Source organism: Pteropus medius, unplaced genomic scaffold (assembly GCF_902729225.1).
Source record: "Pteropus medius unplaced genomic scaffold, Ma_sr-lr_union100, whole genome shotgun sequence".
Lineage (NCBI taxonomy): Eukaryota > Metazoa > Chordata > Mammalia > Chiroptera > Pteropodidae > Pteropus > Pteropus medius.
In genome coordinates, this window is record NW_024356335.1 from 2,803,675 (window position 1) to 2,818,277 (window position 14,603).

General features: G+C 60.1%; 1 protein-coding gene across 8 annotated transcripts in view; it reads left to right on the forward strand.

Moving 5' to 3' along the window:
- Nucleotides 1-9,647, forward strand: part of MVB12B (multivesicular body subunit 12B) — a 165,144-nt gene extending 155,497 nt beyond the window's left edge. For all 8 annotated transcript variants that reach the window (XM_039861606.1, XM_039861598.1, XM_039861605.1 and 5 more), the window contains one exon: nt 7,212-9,647. Coding sequence is in view for 7 of the 8 variants with exons in the window: in XM_039861598.1 (XP_039717532.1) it covers nt 7,212-7,298 (87 nt within the window). In the remaining variant the exon portion in view is untranslated. The remainder of the gene's footprint in view (nt 1-7,211) is intronic.
- Nucleotides 9,648-14,603: the final 4,956 nt, after the last annotated feature.

The window sequence follows — 14,603 nt, forward strand, 5'->3', positions numbered from 1 at the left end:
TTTTTTAATCAGGAATGGATGGTGGCTTTGGATAAATGTCCTTTAATCATCTATTGAGATGATCATATTTTTTTCCTCCACGCCCCTCCCCCACACCCTTTTTGGTTCCGGCGACAGCCTTGTCGGCCACACAGCAGCCACCAGGCAGGTTGCCCCATAGCGGCTCGGGGCGCTCATCGCCAAATAAGAGGACCGGGCTGCGTGTGTGGAAGCGGAGCCGAGGCAGAGCCCACGTCCGGCAGACAGAATTACCTGTCCCAGACACCATCCTGAGTTGTCTACCTGCTCACGCAAAAGCAAGGTCAAGATCAATATTTGGTCTCATGCAAGTCCTTCAATAAAAGGACTTTTCTATTCTTAGGGTTGGGGGAACATTCACTTCCCAGTTTTTCAAGTGATATCCCCCAAACTTGAACTCCTAGAAGGTTACCTGACACGCAGGTAAAATAATAATAATAATAATAATCATAAGCACAAAGATAAGATGAAGAATGGGCAGGACCCTGCAGCTTCTGATTTTCCACCCAGAAATCAGTGCCAGAACGTGGTATTGTTTTAAATGTTTTCTGCAAATAATTTAGGAGAGGGAAAAATACAAGTGTGTTTTTTAGGTGATATTCAGGTAAATTCTAAAATGCTGGCTCAGTGAAGTGAGCCCCACGGCCGTTTGTGGACACAGAAATGTCAGCAGGTATCCCCACCCTCCTGGGAGTGCCGGCTTTGGATAGGGGCGGGGCACTGACAAGGATGGAAGAGGTGACTGGATGCCTTGGAGTCGGCGGAGGCAGGGCTGAGTCGGTGCCAGCCGCCGCTCACAGAGCCCTTCTCTGGGAGAGACGCAGCACCTGCTCCTGAGCAGGTGGGCCTTAGAGGGGCCTGTTGAACCCCTCGCTCAGGGTGAGGCCCACAGTGAGACTGGACGGGGCTCGGGGCTCCCAACCCCCGGGCTACTGCTCTCAGGGCTCACGACCCCACGTGGGAGAGCCGGCATGGAAGTAGAAGTGTATTCCCAGGGGAGTGTGGGAGTTGCCCGGGGCCCTGGGCGGGGTCGCTGTGGGACCAGCAGAGCATCCTTACCGACTGTGGTAGTTAAAGGCTCCTTCCAGCTGGCTCCCAGCCCCTGGTGGCCTTGGTTAGGCCACTTGGCCCCTGTGAGCCCCGGTTTGCTCGCCTATAGTGGGAAAGAGTGTAGTGCCAGCTTCGCAAGGCATGAGGATCTGGTCCCAACGCTCTGACACAGTACCCGGTGGCTCCTGCCACCCCGTCACCTTATTAGTGGTCATGGGCTGTAATCCACAAGCCCTGAGCTTCAGGCCCATGCTCAGCAAATGAGGGAGCTGGACAAGGCATTCTCCCCAGCTCTGCGGGATTCTAGAACCTCCTCGAGGCATGGGGAGGGCGGTCCTGGCTTCCGCCACATGACCCCATGTGTGCCCATGGACAGCCTTCTGCCACGTGACCCCGTGTGTGCACGGGGACAGCCCTCCTTGGGCCGAAGCAGCTCTACCTGCGTGTCGGGCCCGGTGCCTGCCCCCTCGCCCAGCTGTTCAGATGTCTTTGTGGAACCATAGTCCACGTAAGAAACAGGGATTCCTGCCGGAAGATGCAAGAAGGCTCAGACCACAGAGTGTCACGTGCCCCGGGCTTTGTCCCTCCTCTCATGTCCTCAGTAGCTTGAAGACCCGGGGTAGATGTATTTGAAATCAGCTAGACTGGCCCTCCCGCAGCACGCAGAGGCGGCCTGCACCACGGCGGCCTGGGGCCTTTCCGAGACCGTTCCACACGGTGCCACCTGTCCCCTTCCTCCCCCAGGGGCCTGGGTTCCAGCAGCCAGGCTTCGGACATAGGTGGGAGGACACGGAGCCCTTGAGTGATGAGAGGAAGCTGCCCACAGCCACAGTTCCCAGAGGGATTGAACTGCAGGTGGTGAGCAGAACAGGTGTCACGGGGAGGGTGAGTGCGAGGCAGGGCAGGCTTAGGAGAGGCAGTTTGTGGGGCAGGTGAGGCCGCTGCTCAGAGCCTCGCCCGCCTCCCTCTGACTTGTGGGAACCTTCCATGACTGCTGGAGCCCACCCTCTGTGTCGACCGACCCCTGAACCAGGCTCTTCCCATGGGCCTGAGCCCCTTTACTTCCCCTACACCTGTCTTCACCTGGCCAGGCCCCAACAGGCCTGCTCTCGCCTCGCCATTGCAGGCCTTCTGTGATCCACTGAAGTGCCAGTTGGGGTTGGTGCACACCTGTCATTCTGCCCGCACCTCCGAATCACACCCGTGTGAGGGCTGGGCACAGACACTTGCCTGATGCTGGGCCAGCGCTGTGCCTGTCCCCTGCCACCCCTATGGGCTCCGTCTAGCCCTGCCTCGCCTCACTCTGTGACCGTGGGACATCTCATGCTTCCCCAGGCCTCAGCGTCTGCATCTGAAAACACAGGTGCTGGGAACAGTCCCTTCCCACCCTGCCTCTGGTCGGAGCCTCTGACTGATTTGAGCACATCGGGACCCAGGGAGCGAAGGGTGGGAGGGTCCATGCTTGCTCTTTTCCTCCTGTTACATTCGGTGAGCGTTTTCAGGCAGACGTCGGTGCCTGCCCCGCCGAGCCCGTTAAACCGGAACCGCCCCATCCCGCTCTGGTTAAAACCCCTGGTTCCAGTGCTTCAGGAGGACTGGTTTTTTTCACTCGGGGTGCCTCACCCTGTCTCAGGTGAGGGAGGGGTGTTCCCACGCCACCCTTTCGCCAGTGAGGCTGGGGATGAAGTGCCTCGGCCTCCGAGGTGCAGCGGGAGGCTGTGCTCAGCACCTCCCACTGCTGGGAAGCTGGCCTCGCGGCCCCAAAAGGCTCTTGGATGTTGGGTCTTGCGCGCTCTGGCTTGAGAGGTCTGATACATCGGTTGCAGATCGTCAGTCGTAGGGTCTCCTGGCCAGGGGCACCCATCCGGGCTCTCTGGGAAAGCCCAGAGAGAGCCACTGATAGCAGCAATGTCTTTCCCAGGGAGGCCGTCCAGGCCGCGATGGCGGCCTGTGCCCACTAGAGGGCGCTGCGGCCCAGAGCCACTCGGCGGGGCTCAGCTTTGCGAACCCAAATGCTTTTTAATTGAAATTTTTTTTAATTCAAAAAGGATTTGCTGTTTGTACGCGAGTGCAGGTTTTCCTTATGCGGGAAACTAATGTCTTGAGTAAACAGATCTGGGCCCAAATCCACCTTCAAAGGTGCTTGCTGTTTGCCCACGGGAGTGAAAGGGCTTGCAGAAGCCGCCCTAGTCTCTTGGGCAAACACTTTGGGGCCAGGATCCCCGGGCAGAGGATAGCGTCTGTGGGAAGGGTTATCCGCAGCCTAAGGGGGATTATGTCGGGGGACATATGTTGAAATTTCATTCGGGGAGTTAGAGAAAACAAGAGGGGGCAGTCACGCTTTTCTCCAGCCGAGACAGCCTGAAAAGGGAAGGTACGAGGGCAGGGTGGGGGACAGCGATGCCTCAGGCCCCTTTGAGGGGGGCAGCGCTGTGCTCGGGCCGAGAGTCAGGGAAAGGCATTGTGTGCCCTGGGCCTCCGCCCTGCCTCCCCTGCGCGCCCCACCCCCAGAGTGGGAGAGAGGCGAGTTCAGCAGTTGATGCCTGAAGGCCCGTCTGTGGTCTGCCTTGCCAGTGACCCTGGCCCCACTCCTGGCCACAAAGACTGGCCTTGGGACTCCGCACCAGGTTCTGGCCAGCCACTTGCTTGCTCAGGCTAGGAGATGTCCTGTTTTTCCTCCACCCACCCCCACCTCACGCCCCCTGCCTGGGTCCAGAAAGCCATAGTGCCCTTCCTGGGCTCACTCCTGCCAGCTCCCAGGTCTAGCGGAAGACCCAGGCCTCTGGCTGTGGCCTTCTGGGAGCTACTGCCATCTCCCCTCATGGGCTCCCTGTACGGAGCAGCCCCCAGCAGCTTAAGGAGGCCTGACCGCCCCCCTGCTCCCCACCCCCAGGAGCCTGGCAGAGAGTCCCGGCCCTGCACAGCAGGGTACAGCTCAAGCTTCTGAAGGGCATGTGACACAGCCCACAGCGGTCCGGGGGCCTGGCCCCGGACGTGCTCCCTCATTTGAGAGCTGCCCCAGCTCTGCTCACCTCTGCTGCTGCCCCAGGCCAGCAGCTCCCAGACATGGTCTCAGAAAGGCCAGCACGAAGCCGCGTAGCCCCCGCCCCACCCCCTTCGGTTCCCTGCCCCAGCCCCGCTCTTTGGCCCACTCCCATCCACATCTACTCCCAGGCCCCATCGATCGGGCCACGGAATTGCCCAAACTGGTCCCCAGAGCAACAACAGCATGTCACCTAGAAGTTAGAGGAACATGCAGCATCTCAGGCCCCACCCAAGGCCATCTGAGTCAGAGTCTGCATTTTAACGGGACCCCCAGTTTTATGGGCTTGCTGTCAACGGCTGCTTTCAGGCCCTGGGTGCCACCTGAGGTCAGGCTGCATGCACCTGTCCACATCTGTACCTCTCTCTGGAACCTTCGCCTAGCTGGAACTGCTCCCGCTGAGGCCCTAGGTCCTCCCTGCTCTCCCTCTTGTGTTGCGCATTTGGGTTCATGGCCGGGCCCCGGCTGGCCCAGGTCCCTCCCCCAACAACCTCGTGGCCCTCATCCGGCCCTGCACAGGGTGGAGTGGTGGGTGCCACCCCAAGTCAGTGAGGGAACGCTTCCTGCTGTGATGCTGCTTAGCAGCCACCAGGTGGCGCTGTCGTCCAGGGTTCTGCCCCAAGGCCACCTCCTCTAGCGCCGCACTGCGCTGGGTGGGAGCTGGCGTCCCCAAGCCCGGGGCCTGTGCCCTGGTCACCAGAACAGGAAGGTGAGAGGGCTGGGGGCGGCTTTCATTCTCCCGAGTCGCTAGCAAATGTGCAGTGAGTGCTTGCCAGGGTCATCCCTCCCCCACAGCAGGCCCCGGGAGAAGCGGTTATGACCCCATTTTTTTTAATTGAGGTATAATTGACACATCTTAGTTTCAGGGATACAACGTAATGATTCAATATTTGCGTGTATTAGAAAATGATCAGTCTAGTTAACATCCATCACCATACAGAATATTTTTTTCGTGATAACTTTTAAGATTTACTTTTAGCAACTTTCAGATACACAGTACGGCATTATTAACTGGTCACCATGCTGTACATTACAGCCCCAGGACTTAATTTACAGCTGGAAGTTGGTACCTTTTGACTTCCAGCGCCCATTCGCCCACCCCCCACACCCTGCCGTGGGCAACCACCGGTCTGTTCTCTGCATCTACGAGTTCGGTTAGGTTTGTGTTTGTGTCTTTTTGTTTTTTTTAGATTTCACATCTAAAAGAAGTCATATGGTACCTGTGTCTCTCTGTGACTTCTTTCACTTGGCATAATGCCCTCGAGGTCCTTCTGTGTTATCGCCAAGGCAAGGTTTCATTGTTCCCGTGGCTGAGTAATATTCTACGGTGTGCATATGCCTTTTCTTTATCCATCTCTGTAGTGACGGACACTTAGGTTGTTTCCCTGTCTGGGCTGTTGTGAATAATGCTGCGACGAACATAGGGTACACATGTCTTTTCAAGCTTGTGTTTTCATCTCCTTGAGGTAAGTGCCCAGAATCGGAATTGCTGGGTCACGTGGTAGTTCTGTTTTTAATTTTCGAGGGCCTCCAGGTTTTCCACAGTGGCTGCTCCAGCTTACAGTCCCACTGGCAGTGTGTGGGGGTTCCCTTTTGTCCACGTTCTCAGCGACACTCCTTTCTTGACGTGACCCCACGTCAGAGGTGAGCTCCCTGGGGTTCGGAGAGGAGAGGCCTGCCTGGAGTCACCCAGCAACAGGTGCTGTTTGTAGGGGCCACAATCTTTGCAGTGTCACCGGGGCCTTGTGGCTCCAGTGGCTGCATAAGGCTGCTTGCCTCTGCTAGTCACACAGGGACGGGACCCGCCCAGGCCTCCCCACAGCCCCTACCCCGGCACCCGCACCCAACCCCAGCCCAGATCTGCATGTCTTGGGTCAGTCCTGTGAGACCGGCAGATGTGGGGAGCTGAGGACACAGTTACGCCTGAAACCCAGCAGTGTGGCCCCAGAAGTGACTCCTTGCCACAGATAGCCCACTTTGGGGGTGCTGGCGCTGGGGAGGCCTGGCGGGAGGGGGTGAGAAGGGGCATGTGGTGGAGCCCACGGGTGGGGTCTTCAGCCTTCCCTGTGGAGGTGCCCAGCAGTCACCCTCTTGCTGGGATGATTCCACCCCACTTTCCTAACAGCCCCCCGCCACGTCCCCCGAGTTGATGGCTTTGGGTGGTGGCCGAGACCAATGAGGCAGCTCCACTTTGCTGTCTGATGTAGGGAAGCCCTTTTATGACAATTCTGCTAAAAACGTTTTAAATGTTACTTTAAATTGGTGACGACCACTGACCTAATCTAAGCTCTCCGTTCCTAAACCCCATGGGACCACATGGCTGCCTCGACGTAGAGTCCCAGGCTATTCCCCACAGCCCTACCCCTGGCCCCTGCAGCCTCAGGCCTGCAGCACCCACCGTGCCCAGCCGGCAGCCTGCAGGCCTGTCTCTGCCAGGCGGACATGCCTCGCCTGCGCCTCGCCTGCGCCCCACCTACGCCCCACCTACACCCACTCTGCCCGACCTGCGGATGTTGAGATCCCGTCCAACCTTCAGGTGGACTTCAGGCGCCCTCTCCCTCCCACAGAGGCACTGCCCCTTCTCTGAACTTCCATCAGACTCATTTCTGTGACCCTGGGTCGGTTCGAAGGTTGAGCTCCAGTGCAGGGCGGGCAGCAGGCTGGGCTGAGCACAGGTGCGCTGCGGCCGGGCCAGGTGGCCTCCGGGTGCTGCCCTGAGATGCCGTGGCTCCTCATCAGTTAGGACAGCATGGGCAGGGTGTGTCCCGTGTCACCCAGAGTGTCTGCTATCAGCAGTGCTCAGGAGGCACTTGAGTGAAGTGGCAAGTCAGGGGTCCCCGGAGCCTGGTGGGAGTGGCCGGCCTCAGGTCAGGCTCGGGGTGGAGTCCCAGCTCTGCCCCGTACCAGGGTGTGACTCCTGTCAAGTAGGGTGACAGGGGCCGTTTGCCGGGCTGTGGGAAGCCGGAGGGCAAGCAGCCCGGCACGTGGTCCGCTTGAGCCTCACAGCGTGGGGCGCTGCTGAGGTGGCACCCACACTGGGCCTGTGCGTGGAGCACCCATCCCCAGCGCGCTCATGCTCTGTGCTTCTTTCCCCCTGCAGTACGAGTACAGCTTCCGCACGGAGCAGAGCGCGGCCGCCCGGCTCCCGCCCAGCCCCACTCGGTGTCAGCAGATCCCCCAGTCCTGAGGGTCCAGAAGACGCATCATCCGCCCGGACCACTGAGCGCCCCGCCCTCGCCCGCGCCCTCTGCCCGCCCCCCACGCCGCCCCGTCCGTGGGCTCTGCTGGGGGACGCCGGGCAGCTGAGCCCTTCCATCCTCAGCCATCAGCTTGCCTGACGTGACACCTCACCTCCCTGGGGACGTTGTTCATAACTCGACTAATCTGTGTGTGCTGTAGTGACGAGGCTCCTGGCACGTCTGCGTGATGACCAGTTGTCCTGCAAACAACCTCGCCCCCCGCGGAGTCCCCCCCCACCCGCCCCAAGGGCCAGGACGGTTGCTCAGGCCGCCCAGTGACGCCGCTGGACCCCTTCACCCCTGTCGCCCACCACTAAGCCATCGCTTTCCTCCTGGATGAGCCCGAGAGGGCGGCAGCTTTTCCCAGGACCCTCCAGGGCTTACCGATGACCCGGGGCTGCCGTGCGACACGTCTCTCACGCCGACGGCACCGAGCGCCCCACGTTCTACGGCGACCCTGAGAAGCCAGCAGCGGAAGAAGCCCGTGGCCTGAGCAGACCCGAGCCTGGCTCCCTGCCCCGCTGTGGGCACCCCCCCCCCACTCGGACTCATCGCTCGATTCACACACTGGACATCCCGGGGTTGGGAGCGGCGGGCCCCAGTGGCAGGCACGGAGGAGACAGGCCGTCTGGGCGAGCTGGCAGAGTGGCCAGCACTTGCTAGGGTGTGAGTTTTGCTGCCCGGGATGCTGTGTTCACCCACTGTACACCCACTTTCCCCCAAAGGGCTCCTCTCTGCAACACCCACGTGCCAACAGCAGCACCAACTGCCTCGGCCTGGCCCCCTGACCCAGTGACCCCAGCACAGGCCCTACCAGGGTGCTGGGGAAGGGGCCGTGGACCTATGGTCACCCAGCTCCTCAGAGGCAGGCTGTGTTTTGAAGGCCTCTGCCAACAGGAACAGTTGTTTTAAAAAGTCCATCTGACCCAGGTCACCACCCTGGGGCCGACCCTGACATTTCTGCCACAAATGGCCAGTGGACACAGTGCTGGCTGCCAAGTTCAACTTCACGCACGTTTGCCGTGAGAACGGGAGTTGCCGCCATCCCTGGGGACGTGGACCTTCCCCCACTAGTGACCTGCCTTGTCTGGCTGTCGGGGTTTGTCCCGATCCCAGATAACGTTGGTGTCTTCCACCTGGAAGGCCACCAGTTGGTTGACACTTGGGATGGGAGGCTTGTTGTGTGTCTAGAGGCTGCCGTGGAGTGCGGCGAGGTTCCCCTACCAGGAGGGTGGGCGGCACGGGGCTCCCCAGGCGGCGGGGGTGCAGCAGGAACCAGCCGACAGGGTGAGGCGGGCGGCTGCCAGCTGGGAAGCGGGGCGGGCGCCCAACGCCTCGCGGACCTGCTTCAGCCCTGCCCGTTCTCGCCCCTTGGCCCCCCCGGCTTCACCCCAATGGCTCCCGACATCTACGCCTCAGGGTGGCGGTCGCCTCTCCCCACTGCCCCGAGGCCTGAGGGCGTCCGTCCCTGTGCGTCCTACATGGCAGGGCAGCAGCAGAGGCCGTTCACTCATGAAGCCTGGAGGCTGCAGGTGGGGACGGCAGCCCCTGCAAGGACCTTTTGGGGTTGGTGCTTCACCAGGACTAACTGGTCTTAAATGTCCCCACTGAAATAAGCTAGTTGTGCCTCTGGGGAATTGAGGGAGCCCCATGGGGCCCAGAGAACCTGTATCTACTGCTGCTTTTTTGGATGGGTGGCTGGTTCAAAACCAAGTGACCTATATGACTTGAAGCCCCACAGAGGGTGACGTCCGGCAGGCTCGGGGCAGGGGGCTGCAGCGCTCCAATGACTTCGGTCCCTTTGGTTTGTGGACTTTGTCCTTCGATCTTTTTTCACACCCTGGTTGTGAGACGACCTCTGGCCAGTGACGCCCAGTGGCCCTTCTCCCTGACTGACAGGCATCTGCAGGTCTGACGGGCCCAGCGGTCCAAACAGGACGCCGTGGGGACCCTTGTTGGGCAGCAGGAAGGCGCAGCCCAGTGGTGAGGGCGGCTTTCAGGGGAAGGAGCAGAGGTGACCACACCTCCCCATTCACGCCCTTGGGGCCTTACCTGCAAGAGAGCGAGGCTGTGTGGGCGCAGGCCAGCAGACACCCAGCACCACAGACTTAGTCCAGGCCGGACGCAGACTGTGAATGTCGCAACAGACAGCCGCGTAAGCCAGCCCCGCGGTGAAAGTGTCAAGTAGGCTCCGTGGTAGATTCTAGGGTGCTCCTAACCCTGTGTCTTTGCCTTGTGTGAGCTGGGCGAGGGTGAGCCAGCAGGCGGAGCATGAGTGTGTGCATGGGCTCACCCCTCGTGGGGCCTCCTGCCCTGGGGAATTGAGAGACTTTTCTTTCTTTCTGGAGGGCACTTGTCTCACAAACCTCTGGGCCAGGTGGGAGAGGGAGACAGGGTTCCTCTCAAAACGTGGGGCCTCAAACCACCACGAGCACAGCATCCCCCTTTCTCTTTTTCCCTCTGAAATTTCAAATTCTCTGCAAAGGCCTTGGAAGTGGCACAGCGGTGACAAGGATAAGTACTTTGCCCCAAGTTCACTAGCGAATTCATAACGAGGCTTTTTTTTCCCACCCCAAGTCCAAGAACTGATATCGGCCCCAACCCTGCTCCTCCCAGAGGGACAAGAACCCGGGCAGTGACGGGAAGAGATGGCGGTTTAGACGCCAGGCCGCCCTGCCCACCCCCCAGGAGGCTTGCAGCCCGGCGCGGGGCTGGAAGGGAGCCCCCAACACTGGCTGGGCCCAGCTTTCCCACCCGCCCCCGTGTCCTTCATCAGGGCAGCAGGGGCACCAGGAGGACGAGCACGAGCAAACCCACGCTCCACGCCGGGCGCCAGGCCGGCACCTAAAGCACATTTTTCTGTCATCCCCCCTCGGAAAACAAATACCCAGAAGTAGATGTGATTTGCTCCTCATTACAGAGGGAGAAGCCGAGACTTGTCCAAGAGCACAAGGCTGGTAAGTGGCAAGAGACAGGATTTGGCCCCAAGTCTCGTCTGGCCCCCAAGCCCCCGGTGCCGGCCATCCCGACGTAAGCACATGCCTCACCTCTCCGTTTCCGGTCCAGTAATGGACACCCTGGCCGCCACCAGGCCTGCTGGTGTTGCCACACCACCGCACTGTGGGCCTGAGCACGGGCGAGAACCCGCCCGCCCAGCTCCCAGACAAGGGCTCCCCAGGTCTGCAGGCTGCCCTGTCGCGCGTCAGGAAGCCCGGCCTGCAGCTCCTCAGAACCAGGAAACCGGAGGACAAGGACCTCGGAGAAGGGCCTCGGCCAGGACGCAGCCACGAGCCTGCACGGCGCACGAGAGCCGAGCTCGCTGGACTCCGTCCGCCTGGGCCTGCGGGAGGGCGGGCACCTGCGCCTCCGGTCCACCTGGTGCCCTCGGGTCAGCCCAGCTTTCTCCACCTGTTCCAAATGCAGCCCTGTGGTGGCTGCGGCTGTCACCACCGTGAGACAGGGCTCCTGTTCTCCCAGCAAAGGGCGCGTGAGCAGCCGTGTGACCACCTGGGGCCTCAGGCCACTGTGCATTCACCATGGGAACGGCGTCCTCACTGCGTGTATTTATTTGAGGTGACTCTTGTACTTGGCAAAGGGAAGTTTCACTGTGTGATTGTCTTCTTAATATAATTTGTTAAATAAATGTTTGTTTTAACCTTTTCCTGGCTTGCCGCTGTCTCTGAAGCCACCCAAGGTAGTGCCCCTCAGGGATGCTCTAGGCTCTGGCCTTCAGCTTCCTCTCCAGCTCGTCTCAGACGCCGGCTGGGCCAGCCACCACCCCGACCTTCCAGCTTTTCTAGAAAGAGCTGGTGGGCTTCTTCACCCCGTTTACTTGCATGGCCCGGTTACAAGCCAGAGTGATTCAGGGAGGGCGAAGAGAGCCCTGCGGTCCTCTGGCACAGCCCTCGGGACTGCTCCTGGAAGGAGAAAATCCCCCGTTGCCACACAAGCATGCAAACCCGTGCCTTGCAGTGGGTCACCATGAGGAATGCAGGGCGCTCTTTCATCTGTGGGCTGCCCCGGAGCCGCGTCTGGGCAGGGTTCAGAGTGTCTGGCTGCCGGGCGGGGGACACGCGGCCCATGGGTTCGGTCCTGTCCCAACCACTCACCTGCTTGCACGACGCCACTCCAAAGGCTGGGGAAGGGGCTGCAGGGCCCCGGGACAAGCGCCGGGCTCCCTGAGGACACATCAGTTCAGGTTTCACTCTCAAAGCTCTTTGCCTCCTTAATACGTGACCTCTGCATTTTTGAGCTAAACAGCGCCATCTGAGCCGTCGCTGCCTGCAGCCCTGTGCACACCGGACTCGGGCGAGAGCTGGGCGACCCTTAGCTCGTCTCATCTCATTAGGACTATGAGGGTCCCCAAGAGTGTCAGCGCCTCCGGCCCAGGCCCCCACCGCTGGCATCTCTTGGGTCTTTCTCCCACCATGGGAGGGGAGGAAACCTCCCCAGAGAATTTCATGAGAAACCTGCGGGACTCAAATTCTGGCTCTGCCACCTTCTGACCACGTGGCCTTCAGCTCATTACCCAACACCTATCGGGATGGGGACAGTGCCTCCCTCGGTGGCTTACACCAAGAACATGGAATGAGGATGGTCACGGGGCATTCGGCACGAGCAGAGACCATGCCGGTCTTTCTGTGGCGCCCGGATTCTGTGTCACCATCCATAGCATGTGCTGTGGGCCCCACCCCGCTCCCCAGTGCCAGGTCACCAAGCAAGTATGACTTGTGGCCTTGGACATCCAGGCCCCCGGGTCTGTTTGCAAGAAGCCTGAAGCACTCGCAGGTGGTCAGACAGGCGGATGCCCAGGGGGAGGCGCCTCACACATGGGCCTTCCAGCAGCAAGCAGCAGAAATCCACACGTAGCCGCGGCCAAGGTGGGGCTAGCGGCCAGACCCAGAGGACAGTCAGAGCCCAAAGCAGGACACAGCCAAGCCCCAGAGAGGCCAGAGCCAGGCGGCGCCTTTTTCCTGCCTTGCCCACGCTGCCTCGTCTGCCTCTGCCTGGGTGTCCGCTTGCCTCTTGTTCTGTCACTCTCTGGCCTCCCTCTCACGTGCCCTGTGCACCACCACACGTGGCACAAGCCGCCAAAGTCTACATGGTCTCAGCTCAGAAGACCCAGAGGCGAGAGTGGCAGGACGGACACTGAAAGGCCAGCTCGGGTCAGGTGCCCCCGCCTGCCCCCGGTAGCGCGGGCCTGGGTGGGAGGCCAAGTGTGTGATCACAGAGGATCTGGAGCAGGTCTAGGTTTAGACCCTAGAAAGAGGCGTCTGCTGCAGAGGAGGGTGAGACCGTGCGTGAAGGGGTGGGAGACCTTCCCGGGAGATGGAAAAGCACCCACCAGCAGCTCCGATGTGAAGAGAGGATGGTGAGGGGGGTGACACATCATCCATTCATCCATCCATCCATCCATCCATCCATCCATCCATCCATCCATCCGAGTCATGTCGTGTGAGTCTCTCCCACGTGGAGGCCCTGAGCTGGGCACTGGGCACTCAGCAGTGACAACCCTGCCCCGGTGGAGCCGACGGTCCAGCCCACCGCAGCCCATGCACACGCACCGCGGCCATCTCTCCTATTTGTCCTGTTTCCACCTGTTTTTTCCGAACCGGCTCATCCCTGAGCCCCTTCTGCACCCTGTGAGCAGCCTGTGTCTTTAACCATGCTTAACTCTGTTGCTGGGCAATGAGCTCCAGTCACGTGGTTCCAGCAGCCACCTGGGTGTCCCACCTTGATCTCGGCATAGCCGGAGCTGAATGCACCATCTTCTCCTCCCAAGCCCCAAACGGCTCCCCTTCTGACTTCTCCCTCTCCGGAACAGCCCGAGTCACCCACGCCACCCCCTGGAGCCGTCTGCGGTCACCCATTTGCCAGCCGGCCGGTTCTCTCACCTAAATTTGTTTTCAGACTCAGCCACCCTTTTCTCGATGTTCCTTTTCCAGTTCTGGCCCTAGACACTGTTCACCTGGATTTCAGCATCGGCCCCTGAGCCACTGCCCCGCCTCCCGGGCCCTCCACTCCCATCCACCGTCCACACAGCCACGATCCATTTCACGAGACCCCTCCACTTACTTTGCCCCTGACCCTAAGAATGAAGCCCAAGTCCTTTGGGTTCCTGCACCCCCCGTCTGACCCGCACCCCCCGTCCCAGCCTCGCTTCCCATTAATCTCCCTGCTGAATCGTTTGTGGTTCATCGAACCCTAAACTCTGTGCTTCCTTGCCTTTGTACATGCGATTCCCTCTGCTTAGAATGCATTTCCCTCATTTTCTGCCTGGCAAACTCCTGTTTGTCCTGCAAGACCCGCCTCATACGCCTCCTCTGTGATGTCCTTCTTGACTCCTTGGAGGCACAGGTAATGACCCTCCCCTTCAAGCCACTCCACGCCTCCTCGCACATTAGAGCCAAGGCTCCACTGGAGTCATCGGATCCTCTCATTCAATTATCTGCTCCTGGAGGAGAGGGTATATGTCTCATTTATTACATCCTCCTCCCCAGCCACACACATACTCGATCTGAACACCCAGCACAGGCCTAGAAAAACAGCAGGTGTGAGCAAACACTCTGAATGAATTCCTCGAAGCAGGTGAAGAGACAGGTGGACCAGACTCAGGTGCTGAGGAGCCCATGAAGAATGGGCCCCGGTGGCACTTGCTGTGAGACTTGTGACCACCCCGGGGACCATGACGACCAGTGGCAGGCCTCCCTGGACAAGTCTTGATGCCGACCCCAAAGAGACCAGAGGCAAGGGTGAGAGCTGAGCCCTTTTTCCTGCTTTTCTCTGAAGCCACGGTGCCCAACACAATCCACGGCAGTGGGGTGGGCGTCTGGGGCAGGAAGGTAAACTACATGGGCTGCTGGTTCTCTCCCTCAACCCCAACTCAGGGGGATGTTAGAGGAGAGAAGACTGATGGGTCACAGGACCCGATACTAAAGCTAGGAGGGGCTTAGGTCTTGGGGTGGGGAACAACAGCAGACCAGAGGGAAAGATGGCCAATGCCACAGCTGAGAGATGGCGGCGGGGTGGGGTGGGGGGCGCGTTTTCCAGCTATGCTCATTCATCTCCCCCACATTGCCCGGGGTGGCTCATTTTCATCCTTTTACCACCAAAACAGCAGCTGGGCTCCCTCTTCCCCTGTCCCCATTCCTTAGACCAGGTTAGCAGAACCAGAGACACAGGTCTTGGGAAAGGTAGAGCCGGGCAGAGGTCTCGAATGACTCCCTGGGGGCCCGGATCCCCTAATGAGGGAG